We start from the raw sequence: 23,595 nt of genomic DNA on the forward strand, positions 1-23,595 counted from the left end.
GTGGGTGAATGAAGAGGTGGAGGAGGAATTGATGAATGAAGAGGTGGATGAATGAAGAGGTGGGTGAATGAAGAGGTGGAGGAGGAAGAGGAGGAGGATGGGGGCAAAGCTTTAGTTGACTGGTCGATTGTTTGGTCGACCAAGATTTGGTCGACCACTGTGGAGGCCTGTCTGAGTGGACTGATCCACTGTGGAGGCCTGTCTGAGTGGACTGATACATTATGGTGGCCTTTCTGAGTGGACTGATCCACTGTGGAGGCCTGTCTGAGTGGACTGATCCACTGTGGAGGCCTGTCTGAGTGGACTGATACATTATGGAGGCCTGTCTGAGTGGACTGATCCACTGTGGACTGATCCATTGTGGAGGCCGTGAGGATGGCATAGTCCATCAGTCTAAGACATGCTACTGAAATTGTATATGGTTATATTATTACGTAAGAACAGTTCCTCTGTCCAGTGTCTGTGTTATTTTGCCTATCTTTTCTTTTATTGGCCAGTCTGAGATATGGCTTTTTCTTTGCAACTCTGCCTAGAAGGCCAGCATCCTGGAGTCGCCTCTTCACTGTTGATGTTGAGATGGGTGTTTTGCGGGTACTATTTAATGAAGCTGCCAGCTGAGGACTTGTGAAGTGTTTGTTTCTCAAACTAGACACTCTAATGTACTTGTCCTCTTGCTCAGTTGTGCACCGGGGCCTCCCACTCCTCTTTCTGTTCTGGTTAGAGCCAGTTTGAGCTGTTCTGTGAAAGGAGTAGTACACAGCGTTGTACGAGATCTTCAGTTTCTTGGCAATTTCTCACATGGAATAGCCTTTATTTCTCAGAACAAGAATAGACTGACAAGTTTTAGAAGAAAGTTCTTTGTTTCTGGCCATTTTGAGCCTGTAATCGAACCCACAAATAATGATGCTCCAGATACTCAACTAGTCTAAAGAAAGCCCGTTTTATTGTTTCTTAAATCAGAACAACAGTTTTCAGCTGTGTTAACATAATTGCAAAAGGGTTTTCTAATGATCAATTAGCCTTTTAAAATAATATACTTGGATTGCTAATACAACGTGGCATTGGAACACAGGAGTGATGGTTGCTGATAATGGGCATCTGTACGCCTATGTAGATATTCCATTAAACATCAGCTGTTTCCAGCTACAATAGTCATTTACAACATTAACAATGTCTACACTGTATTGATGTTATTTTAATGGTTGTTTCGGACGCATACAGTCCACATTCAAAGTTTCCAAACGGCAAAAACATTCAATGAGATCCAGGGATATGGTGCAAAAAATGATTCTCCAATCAACTTAAAGCATAGATTACTTGACGTGACTGTTGTTTGTATGTCTGTAAGGTTAGAAGTATCAGGTAAGACCCAAGTGCAGACTGTGTGAAGTAACAATGTTAATTGTAACAACAGAGGCAGGCAAACGACAGGTCAAGGCAGGCAGGGGTCGAAAATCCAGAGTAGAGGTCAAGGTACAGGACGGCAGGCAGGCTCAATGTCAGGAACAGCCAGAGTGGTCAGGCAGGCAGGTACAGGGTCAGGACAGTCAAGGGTCAAAAACCAGGAGGACGAGAAAAAGAGAGACTAGGGAAAACCAGGAACTAAGACAATACACTGGTCGACTTGAAACAACAAAACAAACTGGTAACAGACAGACAGAAAACACAGGTTTAAATACCCAGCGGACAAGTGGGGAAGATGGGAGACACCTGGAGGGGGTGGAGACAAGGACAAGTGGGGAAGATGGGAGACACCTGGAGGGGGTGGAGACGAGGACAAGTGGGGAAGATGGGAGACACCTGGAGGGGATGGAGACAAGGACAAGTGGGGAAGATGGGAGACACCTGGAGGGGGTGGAGACAAGGACAAGTGGGGAAGATGGGAGACACCTGGAGGGGTGGAGACAAGGACAAGTGGGGAAGATGGGAGACACCTGGAGGGGGTGGAGACAAGGACAAGTGGGGAAGATGGGAGACACCTGGAGGGGGTGGAGACAAGGACAAGTGGGGAAGATGGGAGACACCTGGAGGGGGTGGAGACAAGGACAAGTGGGGAAGATGGGAGACACCTGGAGGGGATGGAGACAAGGACAAGTGGGGAAGATGGGAGACTCCTGGAGGGGATGGAGACAAGGACAGGTGGGGAAGATGGGAGACACCTGGAGGGGGTGGAGACAAGGACAAGTGGGGAAGATGGGAGACACCTGGAGGGGGTGGAGACAAGGACAGGTGGGGAAGATGGGAGACACCTGGAGGGGGTGGAGACAAGGACAAGTGGGGAAGATGGGAGACACCTGGAGGGGGTGGAGACAAGGACAAGTGGGGAAGATGGGAGACACCTGGAGGGGGTGGAGACAAGGACAAGTGGGGAAGATGGGAGACACCTGGAGGGGGTGGAGACAAGGACAGGTGAAACAGATCTAATAAGTAACAAAAGGGATATATCTCAACCAGGTCAATATAAATCATCAAGGTACCTGATATTTCATCATATACATTCATATATTTACACACACGTACACGGAGCTCTGTATGTTTTTATACAAATATGTATATTTGTACATCTCATTACTCTCCTTACCGGCCCGATATAGGCTACACTGTCTAGCTACACCCCTTACCGGCCCGATATAGGCTACACTGTCTAGCTACTCCCCTTACCGGCCCGATATAGGCTACACTGTCGAGCTACTCCCCTTACCGGCCCGATATAGGCTACACTGTCGAGCTACTCCCCTTACCGGCCCGATATAGGCTACACTGTCTAGCTACTCCCCTTACCGGCCCGATATAGGCTACACTGTCTAGCTACTCCCTTACCGGCCCGATATAGGCTACACTGTCTAGCTACTCCCCTTACCGGCCCGATATAGGCTACACTGTCTAGCTACTCCCTTACCGGCCCGATATAGGCTACACTGTCTAGCTACTCCCCTTACCGGCCCGATATAGGCTACACTGTCTAGCTACTCCCCTTACCGGCCCGATATAGGCTACACTGTCTAGCTACTCCCCTTACCGGCCCGATATAGGCTACACTGTCTAGCTACTCCCCTTACCGGCCCGATATAGGCTACACTGTCTAGCTACTCCCCTTACCGGCCTGATATAGGCTACACTGTCTAGCTCCTCTCCTTACTGGCCCGATATAGGCTACACTGTCTAGCTCCTCTCCTTACTGGCCCGATATAGGCTACACTGTCTAGCTCCTCTCCTTACCGGCCCGATATAGGCTACACTGTCTAGCTCCTCTCCTTACTGGCCCGATATAGGCTACACTGTCTAGCTCCTCTCCTTACTGGCCCATTACATTTACATTACATTTAAGTCATTTAGCAGACGCTCTTATCCAGAGCGACTTACAAATTGGTGCTTTCACCTTATGACATCCAGTGGAACAGCCACTTTACAATAGTGCATCTAGGTCTTTTAAGGGGGGTGAGAAGGATTACTTTATCCTATCCTAGGTATTCCTTAAAGAGGTGGGGTTTCAGGTGTCTCCGGAAGGTGGTGATTGACTCCGCTGTCCTGGCGTCGTGAGGGAGTTTGTTCCACCATTGGGGGGCCAGAGCAGCGAACAGTTTTGACTGGGCTGAGCGGGAACTGTACTTCCTCAGTGGTAGGGAGGCGAGCAGGCCAGAGGTGGATGAACGCAGTGCCCTTGTTTGGGTGTAGGGCCTGATCAGAGCCTGGAGGTACTGAGGTGCCGTTCCCCTCACAGCTCCGTAGGCAAGCACCATGGTCTTGTAGCGGATGCGAGCTTCAACTGGAAGCCAGTGGAGAGAGCGGAGGAGCGGGGTGACGTGAGAGAACTTGGGAAGGTTGAACACCAGACGGGCTGCGGCGTTCTGGATGAGTTGTAGGGGTTTAATGGCACAGGCAGGGAGCCCAGCCAACAGCGAGTTGCAGTAATCCAGACGGGAGATGACAAGTGCCTGGATTAGGACCTGCGCCGCTTCCTGTGTGAGGCAGGGTCGTACTCTGCGGATGTTGTAGAGCATGAACCTACAGGAACGGGCCACCGCCTTGATGTTAGTTGAGAACGACAGGGTGTTGTCCAGGATCACGCCAAGGTTCTTAGCGCTCTGGGAGGAGGACACAATGGAGTTGTCAACCGTGATGGCGAGATCATGGAACGGGCAGTCCTTCCCGGGAGGAAGAGCAGCTCCGTCTTGCCGAGGTTCAGCTTGAGGTGGTGATCCGTCATCCACACTGATATGTCTGCCAGACATGCAGAGATGCGATTCGCCACCTGGTCATCAGAGGGGGAAAGGAGAAGATTAATTGTGTGTCGTCTGCATAGCAATGATAGGAGAGACCATGTGAGGTTATGACAGAGCCAAGTGACTTGGTGTATAGCGAGAATAGGAGAGGGCCTAGAACAGAGCCCTGGGGGACACCAGTGGTGAGAGCGCGTGGTGAGGAGACAGATTCTCGCCACGCCACCTGGTAGGAGCGACCTGTCAGGTAGGACGCAATCCAAGCATGGGCCGCGCCGGAGATGCCCAACTCGGAGAGGGTGGAGAGGAGGATCTGATGGTTCACAGTATCGAAGGCAGCCGATAGGTCTAGAAGGATGAGAGCAGAGGAGAGAGAGTTAGCTTTAGCAGTGCGGAGTGCCTCCGTGATACAGAGAAGAGCAGTCTCAGTTGAATGACTAGTCTTGAAACCTGACTGATTTGGATCAAGAAGGTCATTCTGAGAGAGATAGCGGGAGAGCTGGCCAAGGACGGCACGTTCAAGAGTTTTGGAGAGAAAAGAAAGAAGGGATACTGGTCTGTAGTTGTTGACATCGGAGGGATCGAGTGTAGGTTTTTTCAGAAGGGGTGCAACTCTCGCTCTCTTGAAGACGGGAGGGACGTAGCCAGCGGTCAGGGATGAGTTGATGAGCGAGGTGAGGTAAGGGAGAAGGTCACCGGAGATGGTCTGGAGAAGAGAGGAGGGGATAGGGTCAAGCGGGCAGGTTGTTGGGCGGCCGGCCGTCACAAGACGCGAGATGTCATCTGGAGAGAGAGGGGAGAAAGAGGTCAGAGCACAGGGTAGGGCAGTGTGAGCAGAACCAGCGGTGTCGTTTGACTTAGCAAACGAGGATCGGATGTCGTCGATCTTCTTTTCAAAATGGTTGACGAAGTCATCTGCAGAGAGGAGGAGGGGGGGAGGAGGATTCAAGAGGGAGGAGAAGGTGGCAAAGAGCTTCCTAGGGTTAGAGGCAGATGCTTGGAATTTAGAGTGGTAGAAAGTGGCTTTAGCAGCAGAGACAGAGGAGGAAAATGTAGAGAGGAGGGAGTGAAAGGATGCCAGGTCCGCAGGGAGGCGAGTTTTCCTCCATTTCCGCTCGGCTGCCCGGAGCCCTGTTCTGTGAGCTCGCAATGAGTCGTCGAGCCACGGAGCGGGAGGGGAGGACCGAGCCGGCCTGGAGGATAGGGGACATAGAGAGTCAAAGGATGCAGAAAGGGAGGAGAGGAGGGTTGAGGAGGCAGAATCAGGAGATAGGTTGGAGAAGGTTTGAGCAGAGGGAAGAGATGATAGGATGGAAGAGGAGAGAGTAGCGGGGGAGAGAGAGCGAAGGTTGGGACGGCGCGATACCATCCGAGTAGGGGCAGTGTGGGAAGTGTTGGATGAGAGCGAGAGGGAAAAGGATACAAGGTAGTGGTCGGAGACTTGGAGGGGAGTTGCAATGAGGTTAGTGGAAGAACAGCATCTAGTAAAGATGAGGTTGAGCGTATTGCCTGCCTTGTGAGTAGGGGGAAGGTGAGAGGGTGAGGTCAAAAGAGGAGAGGAGTGGAAAGAAGGAGGCAGAGAGGAATGAGTCAAAGGTAGACGTGGGGAGGTTAAAGTCGCCCAGAACTGTGAGAGGTGAGCCGTCCTCAGGAAAGGAGCTTATCAAGGCATCAAGCTCATTGATGAACTCTCTGAGGGAACCTGGAGGGCGATAAATGATAAGGATGTTAAGCTTGAAAGGGCTGGTAACTGTGACAGCATGGAATTCAAAGGAGGCGATAGACAGATGGGTAAGGGGAGAAAGAGAGAATGACCACTTGGGAGAGATGAGGATCCCGGTGCCACCACCCCGCTGACCAGAAGCTCTCGGGGTGTGCGAGAGCACGTGGGCGGACGAAGAGAGAGCAGTAGGAGTAGCGGTGTTGTCTGTGGTGATCCATGTTTCCGTCAGTGCCAAGAAGTCGAGGGACTGGAGGGAGGCATAGGCTGAGATGAACTCTGCCTTGTTGGCCGCAGATCGGCAGTTCCAGAGGCTACCGGAGACCTGGAACTCCACGTGGGTCGTGCGCGCTGGGACCACCAGATTAGGGTGGCCGCGGCCATGCGGTGTGGAGCGTTTGTATGGTCTGTGCAGAGAGGAGAGAACAGGGATAGACAGACACATAGTTGACAGGCTAGAGAAGAGGCTACGCTAATGCAGAGGAGATTGGAATGACAAGTGGACTACACGTCTCGAATGTTCAGAAAGTTAAGCTTACGTAGCAAGAATCTAATTGACTAAAATGATTAAAATGATACAGTACTGCTGAGGTAGGCTAGCTGCGTTGTTGACACTACCCTAATCAAGTCGTTCCGTTGAGTGTGAAGTTTCTACAATGCTGCTATTCGGAGGCTAGCTGGCTAGCTAGCAGTGTTGGTTACGTTACGTTGCGTTAGGAGAACGACAATAGCTGGCTAGCTAACCTAGAAAATCGCTATAGACTACACAATTATCTTTGAAACAAAGACGGCTATGTAGCTAGCTATGTAGATAGCTACGATCAAACAAATCACACCGTTGGGACTGTAATGAAATGAAATGAAAATGTGATACTACCTGTGGAGCGAAGCGGAATGCGACCGGAATGCGAAAGTTCTATTCAGTAGACGTTGGCTGGCTGTTGGCTAGCTAGGAGTGTCTCCTACGTTAAGGACGACAAAAATAGCTGGCTAGCTAACCTCGGTAAATTAAGATAATCACTCTAAGACTACACACTCTAAACTACACAATTATCTTGGATACGAAGACAGCAAAGACAACTATGTAACTAGCTAATACTACACTAATCAAGTCGTTCAGTTGAGTGTGATAGTTACTACAGTGCTACGGTAGCCGGTGAACGTATGCTAGCTGGCTAGCTGCTAGGCAGATAGGAGGACGACGAAATACGATAATTACGCAATTATCTTTGATACAACGACGGCTATGTAGCTAGCTAAGAAGAAATTGCTAAGATTAGACAAATCAGACCGTTGTACTATAATGAAATGTAATGAAATGTAATGAAAAAGTTATACAACCTGCAGACCGAAGGAGACCGAAGCGCGGATGCGACCGACTCGCTCCACAACCTAAGCTGTGATTGCGTCTGCCCGATATAGGCTACACTGTCTAGCTCCTCTCCTTACCGGCCCGATATAGGCTACACTGTCTAGCTCCTCTCCTTACTGCCCCGATATAGGCTACACTGTCTAGCTCAGGGGTGGGCAAACTTTTTGACTCGCGGGCCACAATGGGTTCTAAAATTTGACAGAGGGGCCGGGCCAGGAGCATTTGGAGGGAGTGTTTGGGCCGGATATACTAAAGCATTAAATGTAGTGTGTGCAAACCTCATAGCACAGTAAGAACACTACAACCCAATTTATTAACTGTCTTTCAAATGTGAAAAATAGCCCTTATCAGTTAATAAATTTGTCTCAAGGAATATGCAAGATATGGCATTTACATACTATTTCGCAGATACTTGGAGGAGGAAATGTAAATAGATTAAAATAACATACGCACTGTGATTTATCAAGATTGCGTCTGTTTTTAATAAGTTTCAATCGAAGGTGCAAAGTTAAAGAAATCAACATTTATTGAAAAATGGAATCACTTTCAACATTCAAAACATATTATTACACAACGAAATACTCAAGCTCAATAACATCTACTTGTGTTAAACTCCGCAAAATCATGGATGGATTGTCCTGACCGCGCTCTACAAACTCGCCACGGACGCCCTCGCCTTCACGCGCAAACAGTACACGTGTATCGTTGCCAAGCACACAGACATAGGCTGTATTAAATATCCTACCTGCAGCTGAAAATTTAAATTTAAATTAAGAGCGATGTGCGGCGTGTTAATTAAGCTACTGTACCGCTGCTGTGCGTAAATGCGCATTGCTCTTAATTAAAAGACGCACTTCCAAACTTTCCATATGCATTTTTCATAACACAGCAGAAAAACTCACCATTTCAGTGGGAACAGTGTTGTTGGTCTCCCTTTTTGCCAGTGGATCAAAGTCTGGAGTTAGTTTTGTTGTGGCAATTCTCAGGACAGATCTGAGGTGTTGGTCAGTTAACTTGGATCTGTGATGGGCTTTGTTGATTTTCATGACGCTAAACGTCTGCTCACACACGTAGGTCGAGCCAAACAACACCAGCATCTTCTGCGCCGTCCTCCGGAGGTTTGGAAACGCGGTCTCGTTAAGTGAAGCGTAAAAGTCATTCAGTTTAAGAGACTTGAACTTCTCCTTTGAGACGGAGTCAGACTGAAGATCGATCAGTTCCAATTGCAGCTCCTGCGGTGCTGATTCGGGGTCTTGTGACAGGGGACAGGACACCAGTTGAAGTGACTTGTCAATTTTTTCAAAATCACAGAACCGACGGCAAAATTCTCTGTGCAGATCGTCCAGTGATTTGCAGTATTTCTTCGCATTTCGGGCGGCCTCTTTCTGCACGGCTAGTGTGGGGAAATGTGCGAAAGATTTGTTTGACATTTGCCTGGAGAATAAAACCAGCTTGGATTTGAAGGCTCTCACATTTGTGTACATGTCGTGCGCAAACTGATCTTTCCCCTGTAGCTTCACGTTCAGCTCATTCATGTGTGAAAATATGTCCACAGCAAACGCAAAGTCACAAAGCCAGTTTGTGTCGCTCAGCTCGGGAATTCTTCGGTTTCCCCATTAAATTAAAAAATGAGCGAATCTCGTCTTTGAGCTCCCAGACTCGTTGAAACACTTTCCCCAAACTTAACCAGCGGACGCGAGAGTGGTAAATTAGGTCCTGGTGATCCGCATTAGTTTCTTCCAGGAACGTAATGAACTGACGATGATTAAGTCCCCTTGCTCGTATGAAGTTAACAAGTTTTACAACTGGATCCACGACGTGATTAAGCTGCAATACAGACTTACACAGAGACTCCTGATGAATGATGCAGTGAAGTAAAATAACCCTGGTCAGGGTTTTCTTCTTTCACTTTATCCTGGATTCTTTTCAGCAGCCCGATGTTTTTTCCAGTTAAATGTGGCGATCCATCCGTGGTGACATTGGCAAGTTTACTCCAAGGTAGCTTCATTCTCTCGATGACAGCAGACACCTGTTCATATAAGTCCTCTCCTCGCGTTTTCCCTTTCAGTGATTCCATGCTCAAAAGCTCCTCCGTTATCTCAAAACTGTCGTTAATCCCTCGGATAAAAATTAGGAGCTGAGCAGTGTCTTTTATGTCGTTACTTTCATCCAGTGCTAGTGAATATAACTTAAAGGACTCCGCCTTTTTGTTTAACTCGCTGACTATATCTTCGTCAATCAGTTCCACGCGGCGAGTCACTGTCCTGCGTGCTAAACTGATTTTTTCAAACTTGGCTTTGCTCTCCGGACACAAGAGACCTGCTGTCTCTACCATGCACTCTTTCAAAAACTCGCCTTCGGAGAAAGGCTTGCTAGCCTTTGCTAATTTGAATGCCAGCAAATAACTTGCCTTGGTACTTGACTCTTGAATTGCAGTTTGTCGGTGAAAAAGTTCTGTTGACTCTGTAAATTAGCTGCCAACCTCTGAGCAGTAGCCGCCCGTTCTTGTGTTGACTGCTTGCTAGCATAGTTTGCATGCTTCGTGGCAAAGTGACGGCTGATATTGTACTCTTTGAAAACCGCAACAGCTTCTTGGCATATCAGACATACAGCCGTTGATCGGACTTCAGTGAAGAAGTATTTTGTTGTCCACTCCTTATTAAACACTCGGCATTCGCTGTCCACTTTCCTTCTCTTTGGTCCGCTCATTTTCACAGAAGGGCTTAATGGTGACGTGAAACGAAGTGAAAATTAAAGTGAAATAAAGAGAAATACGCGCCACTCCAACAACGGTCAATGTGTTTTGAGTGCGCCATCTATTGGGGAAACGTGGGCATTGCAGGGAAAGGGGAAAAAAGGAGGTTTTTACTATAATTTGGACAAGTTTGGCGGGCCGGATTAAAAAGCCTAACGGGCCGTATGTGGCCCGCGGGCCGTATGTGGCCCATGTCTGGTTTAGCTCCTCTCCTTACCGGCCCGATATAGGCTACACTGTCTAGCTCCTCTCCTTACTGGCCCGATATAGGCTACACTGTCTAGCTCCTCTCCTTACTGGCCTGATATAGGCTACACTGTCTAGCTCCTCTCCTTACTGGCCCGATATAGGCTACACTGTCTAGCTACTCTCCTTACTGCAGCAAGTGAGAGCAAAGGACACTGCCACATGTTGTTGGCTTGCAGCACAAACTGTACCCATTGAGCAGTGTAAACCAGCGGTCACCAACCAGTCCATGTTCAAGACATTCCATCACCAAACATTTCTGTAGAAACGGCTTGACTCCACTTGTATTATTAGTATTATTATTAGTAGTAGTATTATTAGTAGTAGTATTATTAGTAGTAGTAGTATTAGTATTAATATTATTAGTAGTATTAGTATCAGTATTATTATTAGTAGTATTATTAGTAGTATTATTAGTGTTATTATTAGTAGTAGTATTATTAGTAGTAGTATTAGTATTAATATTATTAGTATCAGTATTATTATTAGTAGTATTATTAGTAGTATTAGTAAAAGTATTATTAGTATCAGTATTATTATTAGTAGTATTATTAGTAGTATTAGTAGTATTATTATTATTAGTGTTATTATTATTAGTATTAGTATTATTATTATTATCAGTATTATTCGTGTTGCGCTGTTGGCGGCAGGGGCACTTCATTCAGAAGCTCTGTGCACCGGGTATGAAAAGTGTTCCATTCGTCTGAAAAGACCGACTCCACCTTCCTGAGTTCCCAGTGGTCTTGAAAGCACCATGACAAAAGGTACCATCAGGTACCATCAGTCCAGTTAATTAAAAAAGCTCATTATTAGCAAATCATTTCAATTTATGCTCCACAGTGCCTCGCAAGTGCTACACCAACTGATCTATTTTGTTATCAAAGCTTGAGTTTTGAAATATAGTATGGTTTGAGAAAAATAATATTGGCAGGTCAGGCATATAGCCAATATGCTGTGATAATGTATTAGGCCGACTGCAAACATTCATTTTTATTAGGTTAATGTTACATTTTTAATCTGATTGGTAGATCTCGGCTTGCTTTTTGACTGCGAAAGTGATCTTTACTCTTTACTCAGGTTGATGCCCACTGGTGTAGACTGTATCACAGTGACATCCAGGTGCGGCAGGGTAGCCTAGTGGTTAGAATGTTGAACTAGTAACCGGAAGGTTGCAAGTTCAAACCCCTGAGCCGATAAGGTACAAATCTGTCGTTCTGCCCCAGTTAACCCACTGTTCCTAGGCCGTCATTGAAAATAAGAATTTGTTCTTAACTGACTTGCCTAGTTAAATAAAGGTCAAAATAAACATTTAAAAAAAGGTGGTTACTACCAAATATTACAATCTATTTTTCATGAAGACAGCTATTCTACTCTAAATAAAATAAAGTGGGATGGAATAAATGTCACGCCCTGACCTTAGTTATCTTTGTTTTCTTTATTATTTTGGTTAGGTCAGGGTGTGTTTTTGTATTGTCTAGGTGTTTTTGTCCGGTCTAGGGTTTTTGTATATCTATGGGGTTTTAGTATGTCTAGGTATATGTAGGTCTATGGTGGCCTGAATTGGTTCCCAATCAGAGACAGCTGTTTATCGTTGTCTCTGATTGGGGATCCTATTTAGGTTGCCATTTGTTGGTTTTGTGGGTTGTTGTTTATGTGTAGTTGCCTGTCAGCACTCGTGTCTTATTGCGTCACATTTGTTTTGTTAATTTGTTTAGTGTTCTTTGTGTAAATAAAGAAGTATGTATTCTTATCACGCTGCGCCTTGGTCTCCTCGTTATGACGACCGTGACAAATTAGAAATGGTGATCAAATTTAGATAGTAACCAATACTACAAGTTATTTCTCCCTCGCCCATCCACAGAAACATCCATTTATTTGACCAGTTCTCACTAAGCCCCATGCTGCTGCTGCCGCCAACTAGCCAACATATACTAGCTGGGAAGGGCTTTTCAGGATGACTGACTGAAACATCCATTTATTTGACCCGTTCTCACTAAGCCCCATGCTGCTGCTGCTGCTGCCAACTAGCCAACATATACTAGCTGGGAAGGGCTTTTCAGGATGACTGACTGAAATGAATCCATTCGTCTCCACACTCCACTCTCAGCTGTCTCAGCAACATACGTCATCTATTTGGGCTCCAGGCGTGTCCAGGGAACAAGGAAGAAAGGGCTAGGGATGTATTAGGATCATTTTACTATTCTAATAATATTGTGATCATTTTCAGATAGAATAAACTAAAAGTTAAAAAAGAGACTCTTAAAACAATCATATGGACACCGATGCTCACAGCACAGGAACTTCTCTATTCCTCTCCCATCTCTTTCTACCTTCCTCAATCCCTACATCTTGCTTTTCCTTCCTTCCTTCCTTCCCTCCCCTTCATCCCTTCCTCACCTCACTGCCCCCTGCCACACAATCAGCCCCCCCTTTCCTCCACTTCTCTGCCCCCTGCATCCTGACACACAATCAGCCCCCTTTCCTCCACTTCTCTGCCCCCTGCATCCTGACACACAATCAGCCCCCCTTTCCTCCACTTCTCTGCCCCCTGCATCCTGACACAATCAGCCCCCTTTCCTCCACCTCCATCCTGTCACAATCAGCCCCCCCCTTTCCTCCACTTCTCTGCCCCCTCCATCCTGACACAATCAGCCCTCTCCATCCTGACACAATCAGCCCCCCATCCTGACACAATCATCCCCCCATCCTGACACAATCATCCCCCCCTTTCCTCCACTTCTCTGCCCCCTCCATCCTGACACAATCATCCCCCCTTTCCTCCACTTCTCTGCCCCCTCCATCCTGACACAATCAGCCCCCCTTTCCTCCACTTCTCTGCCCCCTCCATCCTGACACAATCATCCCCCCCTTCCTCCACTTCTCTGCCCCCTCCATCCTGACACAATCAGCCCCCCCCCTTTCCTCCACTTCTCTCCATGCTTTAGAGTTATACCACTGTGTTACACACCACAGTGAGGGAGATTCTCCGTGACATGCAGAAAGAGCGGTCTGTCTTCAGCAGCACCATACTATGACACAGGTTGGTGGAGGTGACAGAGGTTTCAACATACATCGATGAGACAATACGAGATACATTCCCCCCTTCTCCCAAAGGTGTTACTTGTTGACACAGGTTGGTGTAACAGTATAACTTTACACCGTCCCCTCACCCATACCCGGGCGCGAACCAGGGACCCTCTGCACATATCAACAACAGTCACCCATGAAGCATCGTTACCCATCGCTCCACAAAAGCCGCACCCCTTGCAGAGCAAGGGGAACCACTACTTCAAGGTCTCAGAGCAAGTGACGTCACGATTGAAACACCACTAGCGCGCACCACTAACTAGCTAGCCATTTCACATCCGTTACATTGGCACCCTGTTTCATTTGGGGATTTTACTATAGTATGTTTGTGTGCACAAAAGCAAATGTTGATCCGCAAAAAATATACAAAGAGAAATAATTAAGTTGATATTAGCTGACCAACATGCATCAATATTTATGCATATTTCATTTTTCTTTTTCTTTTGTAAACTGGCGACCATTTCACTCGCTATACTTTTCCATCTGCAGTAGTCTTCATCTGCTGCTAAATAAAATGTGTTGCATGCATACCACTGAATAAACAGAAAGGCTATTTAATACCAAATCCAGTCAGCTGATGTTCTGAAAGAGCTGCAAAATCTGGACCCCTACAAATCAGCCAGGCTAGACAATCTGGACCCTTTCTTTCTAAAAATGATCTGCCGAAATTGTTGCAACCCCTATTACTAGCCTGTTCAACCTCTCTTTTGTGTTGTCTGAGATTCCCAAAGATTGGAAAGCAGCTGCTGTCATCCCCCTCTTCAAAGGGGGGGACACTCTTGACCCAAACTGCTACAGACCTATATCTATCCTACCCTGCCTTTCTAAGGTCTTCAAAAGCCAAGTCAACAAACAGATTACCGACCATTTCGAATCCCACCGTACCTTCTCTGCTATGCAATCTGGTTTCAGAGCTGGTTATGGGTGCACCTCAGCCACGCTCAAGGTCCTAAACGATATCTTAACCGCCATCGATAAGAAACAATACTGTGCAGCCGTATTCATTGACATGGCCAAGGCTTTCGACTCTGTCAATCACCACATCCTCATCGGCAGACTCGGTAGCCTTGGTTTCTCAAATGAATTCCTTGCCTGGTTCACCAACTACTACTCTGATAGAGTTCAGTGTGTCAAATCGGAGGGCCTGTTGTCCGGGCCTCTGGCAGTCTCTATGGGGGTGCCACAGGGTTCAATTCTCGGGCCGACTCTCTTCTCTGTATACATCAATGATGTCGCTCTTGCTGCTGGTGAGTCTCTGATCCACCTCTACGCAGACGACACCATTCTGTATACTTCTGGCCCTTCTTTGGACACTGTGTAACAACCCTCCAGGCAAGTTTCAATGCCATACAACTCTCCTTCCGTGGCCTCCAATTGCTCTTAAATACAAGTAAAACTAAATGCATTCTTCAACCGATCGCTGCCTGCTCCTGCCCGCCCGTCCAGCATCACTACTCTGGGCGGTTCTGACTTAGAATACGTGGACAACTACAAATACCTAGGTGTCTGGTTAGACTGTAAACTCTCCTTCCAGACTCACATCAAACATCTCCAATCCAAAGTTAAATCTAGAATTGGCTTCCTATTTCACAACAAAGCCTCCTTCACTCATGCTGTCAAACATACCCTCCTAAAACTGACCATCCTACCGATCCTCGACTTCGGCGATGTCATTTACAAAATAGCCTCCAATACCCTACTCAATAAATTGGATGCAGTCTATCACAGTGCCATCCGTTTTGTCACCAAAGCCGCATGTACTACCAACCACTGCGACCTGTATGCTCTCGTTGGCTGGCCCTCGCTTCATACTCGTCGCCAAACCCACTGGCTCCAGGTCATCTACAAGACCCTAAAGTACCCCCTTATCTCAGCTCACTGGTCACCACTATCTGAGCAGATAACCGATCGCTACAGCTGTACATAGTCCATCTGTAAATAGCCCACCCAATTGACCTACCTCATCCCCATACTGTTTTTATTTATTTACTTTTCTGCTCTTTTGCACACCAGTATCTCTACCTGCACTTGACCATCTGATCATGTATCACTCCAGTGTTAATCTGCTAAATTGTAATTATTCGCCTACATCCTCATGCCTTTTGCACACAATGTATATAGACTTTTTTGTTTACCCCATGTGTAACTCTGTGTTGTCTGTTCACACTGCTTTGCTTTATCTTGGCCAGGTCGCAATTGTAAATGAGAACTCGTTCTCTACTCCCTACCTGGGTGAAATAAAGGTGAAATAAATCAAATAAAACATTAAAATGAGCCTGTTTGATCCCAGGGTCAAGTGAAAGATGAGAAAAACTACAGGAGAGAATGACAGGAGATTTCCGTGGAGGAGTGCGAGCCTAGTGCCTAGGTCCTGACAACACCGGTCTTACCCCCATCATAGTCCAGGAAGCCCCTGTCGTTCGTTCACACAATTGTTCAGCATTGAACCCTCCACACACACACACACACACACACACACACACACACACACACACGAGTGCTGCTCTGCTGCGCATACATAAACAGGGACCCTACAGTGACTGACAACAGACCACTAGCAACAGCGCCCCCCTAAGCCTCCGCATGGTCACTGCAACTACAGTACAACACTTCAAACCAGGGAAACAAGTATATCATCAAGGTTGGCTTTGGAGACCTCTGCACTGGGATAATAATATTCTCCCAGGGCTCTATCAAACCGTTTTTGAGGGATATTCCATCAAAATAATGCAACCATGTTTAACACCTTTGTCAACATCAACTAACTGTTACATTCTATAATATTCCACAAGGAACCGCTTTAACTACTGGGACGAATACAATATCTGCAATGTAGTGGCAAAACAAGTGCTTGAGTAATGTTTGAAGGATAGCTAACAACAGTAATATATACTCTAACCATGCTGTTTATGACTGACATTCCAATAACGGGCAGCGTGGCTATCATTTTGCAATCTGAATGCAAATGTGAAAGTATCCAGATGTGTGCTGAGCAGCAAATGTTTGTAGCTCAAATTAATGTATATTAAGCATGCATATCAAGCACTGAATAGGTACAAAACCCGGTCATGCATCTCTACAAATGACTTTCAACCGCTTTTGTATAATGATGTAATCAGGGGCTGAAGAATTTGCAAGGGACGGGATTATAATATTATGACGATACTGAACATGGACATGTTCAAACGTTGTCTTACAGCGCCATCTTGTGGTCTGTCGCGTTATAAAGCCCTGTTCCCCTCTTTCCAAATACAATACTAAATGATGAGACAAATATTCCATTGATGCAGTAAGGTCTTCACGAATGTAATTTTCACAATGTCCAATATTTCTTCAGAAATAAAGACAAGTAGGCAAGTAAGGTCGGAACACATACCAAGCACAAGGATGGCATCGTCCTTCATGACGTGACGCTGAAGTAGATGCTGGAACTTGGAGAAGTCTCCGAACCATTCAAACGACTTCTCTGTCTTGTACCTCTCATCCCAGTAGTCCACGTCTTTATACCTGGAGTTACGGTCGGGTAGATATTCCATCCCCACGCTGTCCCTCACTGTACAAGGAATGCAATGATAGCTATACACAATGTATAGAAATTAAAACAGAATTGATGCTTTTCTGTATACAAATGGAACATACATTATTTTGTCAGTCACCCTTATGTTGTGAATAGCATTGCTGAGTTGATTATAGATCAATGTAATTAACTAGACTGTTGACAGTGTTATGTTATGATGACTGCCACAGGTTGTGGCTGTGCTCGTCTAAACCAACGGCAATACCACAGCGTGTTTACATGCAGTACTGTCTATGATCATCGCTATGTAGCCATAGCCATCTATCTATCTAGCTACATTTTACGCTGAATGCCCATGTGACATTGTAAACTCTTGTTCGCTTACGTCAGTCAGTTATGTCCTCACTTCATGCAGTTTTCATGAAAATAATTTGAAATGAAAGGAAAGGAACATATAGGCTAGCTGTTCATTGGAGCGTTATCTATATTCCACGTGTTGCTCGCAGGAAACCTTCCGTCATACACTCCGCGCAAAGCATCCTGGGGCAATGATATCCCATCTGATCACATCTGAGGAACCGACGTTACAGTGTAGCAGGATCAGCTGTATCTGCAAATACACCTGGTAAAAGTCTGCGACATTGCCTACTACTGTTGTGACAATGTCTTCACTTTCATTCATTTCCGCCCGTTTGCAATCACATGACATTAACTGTGCAGTTTTCATGTGTGTAAAACGAGGAATAAATTGTTAGGCTACATTGTGATTTCATGTAAGATCCAATGGCACCGGGCGATGCAAAACGAACTCCATTGAACAGCTCTTCATCTAATCTGCACGGTAGACTAATATTTTGGACAGAAAAACACGTATTTAGTAGGCGCTATAATAACCATGAAGACTATTAATAAGCAATGTTTTTGTGGTGTCATATTACTCTAATTTTGGTCTGAAACATATTAGTGGTTTCCTTTCAATTGTTGTGTAAATAAGTAAACACGTTTTAACTTTTACATGTGCATTTATAACACCACGCCTACTTCCTGGAGATTTTAATAGTTCACCCATTCAGGTCATGGAATGAACAGATCTCTCCCTGTGTCGGAGTTGAGCCCTAGTATTCCTTCCTTTTCTTTTCACTCGACCCTTTATGGAGACATTTCTTGGGCGCCATTCCTTATTTTCAGCCCGCAGACAGAGCAACATAAACCGCAAACAACACGACGATTTTAGAGGTAGGGTTTGAGAGGTGTTTAAACTTAAGCATGATACTTTCTAAGCGTGATTCTTAATGATACCTTAATGTATCAACTGTATACGTTCTGTACAGTGTTCTTATCTGCTTGTCAACTGTTGGCATAAAAATACTAGTTGCACAATTTGTCTCTACTGACTGGCTTTAATATAATTGTGAAGACTGTCTTCAAAGTAATTTCCATGATGCATAAAATGAGAGAAAGAGATTGTTCTTGCTCTAAACAGTATTGTTTCTACTGCATCTACAAGTATTTTATTAAGTCAATACATAAGTAGTGTTTTTTTTCCTTTGCAGATGAGGGCCATTGGGAAAGTGTCCTTTCAACTGAAGGCACTCAGTATATTCCCAAGTAACTTTAAATGTCAGATCCGTGGACATAGGGTATCTCCTCCTCAAAACTTTACTGGTTATGAGAGTATCAAACAACAATACAGCCCCCAGATACCAGAGTACTTCAACTTTGCAGAAGATGTGCTTGATGTGTGGGCAGAGAAAGAAAAGGTAGAGTATACCTTGTTTATCTAACCTTCAACTTTCATTTCCAGTGCTTGACTTGGATGGAATAGCTTTCAGTACTCGTTTTGGGTGCCAGTACTGTTTATATTTAGGTGCAGGAGCTCCACAATACATTGAGCTAGTATTCTATAAGAGGAACAGGAGCTGAAGCAGAAGAACATTTAAGCTGCCGGTACTCTACTCAGGTGAGCTCCTCCCCAAGTCAAGCACTGTCCGTTGGATATATTATCATGGGGGAATGAAAACATGGTAACACTTGACTTGAACCCTCTGACTGTGGCATAGTTGTTATAACTGTTATGTCAGAGTTATGACAACATCATCATGATGACCGCCTTTAGGTAGCAGGATAGTTGACATATCATTCATATTGGCAGAGGGATATGTTCTACATTAAACTCTACGCTTTCAGATGAACTCAAATGTAAATGTGAAATCGCCATGGTTTATTTCAGAAAGGAGAGAAAGGATCTAACCCTGCCTTCTGGTGGGTGAATGACAGAAAGCAGGAGGTGAGGTGGAGTTTTGAGGAGCTGGGCTTCCATTCCAGAAGACTGGCCAATGTTCTGTCAGGTGCCTGTGGTCTCAACCAGCAGGACCGGGTGTTTCTGGTACTACCCAGGGTTCCAGAGTGGTGGCTCGTCAATGTGGCCTGTCTCAGAACCGGTGAGCTAGAAAATATCTAATCCAGAAATCCAAGACTTCATAATAGATTGAATCTAAATTGCATTGTCTAGACCAGTGATATTGAAACTTTTTCAGCGGGGACCACATTTTTTTCCCCAGAATTTCTGGGGACCCAATTTTTGTCACTAGAAAATCTGGTGATTCACATTTTTATTTGGCGTACCCCCGGCGGCTTTGCCTTTGGGGAATACCTGCTCTAAGAGAACCAATACGTACATTTATTTACTTACTTAGTACAATTTTATTTGTCAAATTCTATTTTTCAATAACATTTGTATTTTGTTCCCATAAAATAATCTGTCCTCTTCATGTTTGGACCCCCCCAAAATCCCCACCCCCCAAAATCCCCCCCAAAATCCGACTATTTTTAATTTGTCGACCCCACTGAAATCCCCCGTCCACCCTGACCCCTGACTTTGAATACCACTAGTCCAGACATAATGCTATCAGATAGCATATGTTTAGTTCAATAAATATGTTTGGGGCAATACAATTGAAATAGTTTTTGAGACAAGCTGCTAAATTAATTAATAAAATCTATATAAATGTGATGCCTAGGGCCGGGTGTACTATCTGATCTCCTGACCTGAACAGGAAAAATGTACAACTTGATTTATTCCAGTGCCTTGTCATTAGCTATGACTAGGGCCGGGTGTACTATCTGATCTCCTGACCTGAACAGGAAAAATGTACAACTTGATTTATTCCAGTGCCTTGTCATTAGCTATGACTAGGGCCGCAAGATTTCCCTTCAGGAAAATCTCCTATCCCTGGTGAAGTCCCATGTCCTTCACAGGAACAGTACTGCTGCCAGGTACCTCTCAGCTGACAGCCAGGGACATCCTCCACCGGCTGCAGACCTCCGGGGCCCGCTGTGTCATCACAGACGAGTCCCTGGCCCCCCTGCTCGATGCCGTGGCCTCTCAGTGCTCCAGCCTGCAGCACAAAATACTGGTGTCCCCCACCAAGAGAGAGGGCTGGAAGAACTTTGGAGATCTGGTGAGGTAAAGATAACTTAGGTCAGCAAAAATTCCAAAGACACTTGTCATAGAAAGGATCATATATTGATATATTTCTTAATTCCATTATTTTACTATGTTTTTTGCCTCACCCGCAATAACATCTCTTAAATATGTGTATGTGACCAATTTGATTTGGATGGGATCATAATGGCTCCAGTTCACTGTGTCTGATCTATTGGTTTGGTCTGAATGGGATCATAATGGCTCCAGTTCACTGTGTCTGATCTATTGGTTTGGTCTGGATGGGATCATAATGGCTCCAGTTCACTGTGTCTGATCTATTGGTTTGGTCTGAATGGGATCATAATGGCTCCAGTTCACTGTGTCTGATCTATTGGTTTGGTCTGGATGGGATCATAATGGCTCCAGTTCACTGTGTCTGATCTATTGGTTTGGTCTATCTACATCTTGCTTGTTACTTTCAGCATATCTGTACTGACCAAACTCTCTCCATAGGAATGCGTCCAGCGACCATGAGTGTGTGAAGACTCGCAGTGATGACCCTATGACCATCTTCTTCACCAGTGGGACCACAGGGTCACCTAAGATGACCCAACACAGCCACAGCAGCTATGGGATAGGCCTCACTGTCAACGGAAGGTAGGTCCGCCAACATTCATCTCAGTTAACACAGATGTTTACATAGTCTGTCCACGAGAGATTACTTCAACATAATCATAACCACAAACACAACACAACCATAACCATGCCACAACCATAACATAACCATAACCACGCCACAACCATAACATAACATAATCACAACCATAACATAACCACGCCATAACATAATCACCACCATAACCACGCCACAACCATAACATAATCACAACCACGCCACAACCATAACATAACCATGCCACAACCATAACATAATCACAACCACGCTACAACCATAACATAATCACAACCATAACATAACCACGCCACAACCATAACATAATCACAACCATAACATAATCACAACCACGCTACAACCATAACATAATCACAACCATAACATAACCACGCCACAAAACCATAACATAACCACAACCACAACCATAACATAATCACAACCACGCCACAACCATAACATAACCACAACCATAACATAACCATAACCACACCACAACCATAACATAATCACTACCACGCCACAACCATCACATAATCACAACCATAACCATAACCACGCCACAACCATAACATAATCATAACCACGCCACAACCATAACATAATCACAACCACGCCACAACCATAACATAATCACAACCATGCCACAACCATAACATAACCATAACATAATCACAACCACGCCACAACCATAACATAATCACAACCATGCCACAACCATAACATAACCATAACCATAATCACAACCACGCCACAACCATCACATAATCACAACCATAACATAATCACAACCACGCCACAACCATAACATAAACACAACATTTACATTTACATTTAAGTCACAACCATAACATAACCACGCCACAACCATAACATGGGTTGAACTTAGATTGCACTGACTAATTGCTGTTGTGAAAGCAGCAGCTACTCTTCCTGGGGTCACACAAAACATGAAGCATGACATAATACCCATTGAACTGAACCCTAATTGGGGTTTATCTCTGTCCTACTCCCTCCCTCCTGGCTGTGTGGAGGTACTGGTTGGACCTGACGGAGAGGGATGTCTTGTGGAACACATCTGATACAGGCTGGGCCAAGTCTGCCTGGAGCAGTGTCTATGCCCCCTGGATCCAGGGAGCCTGTGTCTTCATCCACCATATGCCCCGCTTCGACAGTCACACTGTACTGGAGGTGTGTGTGTGTGTGTGTGTGTGTCTTCATCCACCATATGCCCCGCTTCGACAGTCACACTGTACTGGAGGTGTGTGTGTGTGTGTGTGTTCATACACCATATGGTCTGAAAACAACACCTATTCCCTTACATCTTTGATGTCAGCACATCTGAGGGAAGTGGATTGCTTCAGACCTGCAGGCACTGCATTTGACCACTAGAGGGCCCTGCATGTCCATTCTCACTATATAGAACCCCTCTCTGTGTCTTCCACTGCATTTGACCACTAGAGGGCCCTGCATGTCCATTCTCACTCCATAGAACCCCTCTCTGTGCCTTCCACTGCATTTGACCACTAGAGGGCCCTGCATGTCCATTCTCACTATATAGAACCCCTCTCTGTGTCTTCCACTGCATTTGACCACTAGAGGGCCCTGCATGTCCATTCTCACTCCATAGAACCCCTCTCTGTGTCTTCCACTGCATTTGACCACTAGAGGGCCCTGCATGTCCATTCTCACTATATAGAACCCCTCTCTGTGTCTTCCACTGCATTTGACCACTAGAGGGCCCTGCATGTCCATTCTCACTCCATAGAACCCCTCTCTGTGTCTTCCACTGCATTTGACCACTAGAGGGCCCTGCATGTCCATTCTCACTCCATAGAACCCCTCTCTGTGTCTTCCACTGCATTTGACCACTAGAGGGCCCTGCATGTCCATTCTCACTATATAGAACCCCTCTGTGCCTTCCACTGCAGGTGTGTCGTGGCTAGGTTGAATGTAGTGGGGAAATGTTGTTATTTCATGTCATTACAGATATTGATATTTCATGTGTTTTTCTTTGAAGACTCTCTCCAGCTACCCCATATCCACATTCTGCACGGCTCCGACTGCTTATCGAATGCTAGTGCAAGAGGACATGTCCAGGTATTTGCTTACACACTGATTTAAATAATGTATCCTTTTTAGATTACAACCAAATCATTATTGACATGTGAGACATCTCTCTTTTTTGTCAGTTATAATTTCAGCAACTTGCAGCATTGTTTGTGTGCTGGTGAACCCATCAACCCAGAGGTGATGGGGAAGTGGAGGAGTGCCACTGGACTGGACATCTACGAAGGATATGGACAAACTGAAACTGTGAGTTAAGTTGGAGGTGATTAAAAGTTGCACAGAGAATGGTGTCTCAGCTTCTCTGTCATTTCACTTCCAGGTACTGATAGCTGGTACTTTTAAGGGCATGAAGATCAAAGCCGGGGCTTTTGGGAAGGCTTCACCAGAGTATGATGTGCAGGTATATGCAGTCAACAGACAACAGTGTTGAAAATGATCCAAGTCATTCATTCGTGTAATGTGTGCTTAACCATCAACATGAATCAATGTGTAATCAATAAAGTTTCCA

General features: G+C 45.5%; 2 protein-coding genes across 8 annotated transcripts in view; one reads left to right on the forward strand and one right to left on the reverse strand.

Annotated features, from left to right (window-relative positions):
• The window catches only part of ece2a (endothelin converting enzyme 2a), a 332,069-nt gene extending 314,519 nt beyond the window's left edge, over nt 1-17,550 (reverse strand). The window contains exons 1-2 of one of the 3 annotated variants that reach the window (XM_065013682.1): nt 17,303-17,550; nt 16,777-16,953 (exon numbers count right to left, since the gene is read on the reverse strand). In XM_065013682.1, coding sequence (XP_064869754.1) covers nt 16,777-16,936 — 160 coding nt within the window. In that variant the 5' untranslated portion in view covers nt 16,937-16,953; nt 17,303-17,550. Of the gene's footprint in view, nt 1-16,776; nt 16,977-17,302 lie in introns of all 3 variants that reach the window. The other 2 variants (XM_065013681.1, XM_065013683.1) reach the window with 2 other exon arrangements.
• acsm3 (acyl-CoA synthetase medium chain family member 3) overlaps nt 17,468-23,595 on the forward strand; it is a 33,185-nt gene continuing 27,057 nt past the window's right edge. The window contains exons 1-9 of one of the 5 annotated variants that reach the window (XM_065013680.1): nt 17,468-17,542; nt 18,471-18,677; nt 19,148-19,358; nt 20,176-20,383; nt 20,858-21,001; nt 22,052-22,208; nt 23,038-23,117; nt 23,210-23,333; nt 23,407-23,487. In XM_065013680.1, the coding sequence (XP_064869752.1) occupies nt 18,471-18,677; nt 19,148-19,358; nt 20,176-20,383; nt 20,858-21,001; nt 22,052-22,208; nt 23,038-23,117; nt 23,210-23,333; nt 23,407-23,487 (1,212 nt within the window). In that variant the 5' untranslated portion in view covers nt 17,468-17,542. Of the gene's footprint in view, nt 17,543-17,659; nt 18,154-18,470; nt 18,678-19,147; nt 19,359-20,175; nt 20,384-20,857; nt 21,002-22,051; nt 22,209-23,037; nt 23,118-23,209; nt 23,334-23,406; nt 23,488-23,595 lie in introns of those variants that run through there. The other 4 variants (XM_065013679.1, XM_029654616.2, XM_029654617.2 and 1 more) reach the window with 4 other exon arrangements.

This window comes from Oncorhynchus nerka, linkage group LG9b (genome assembly GCF_034236695.1).
Source record: "Oncorhynchus nerka isolate Pitt River linkage group LG9b, Oner_Uvic_2.0, whole genome shotgun sequence".
NCBI classification, from domain to species: Eukaryota; Metazoa; Chordata; class Actinopteri; order Salmoniformes; family Salmonidae; genus Oncorhynchus; species Oncorhynchus nerka.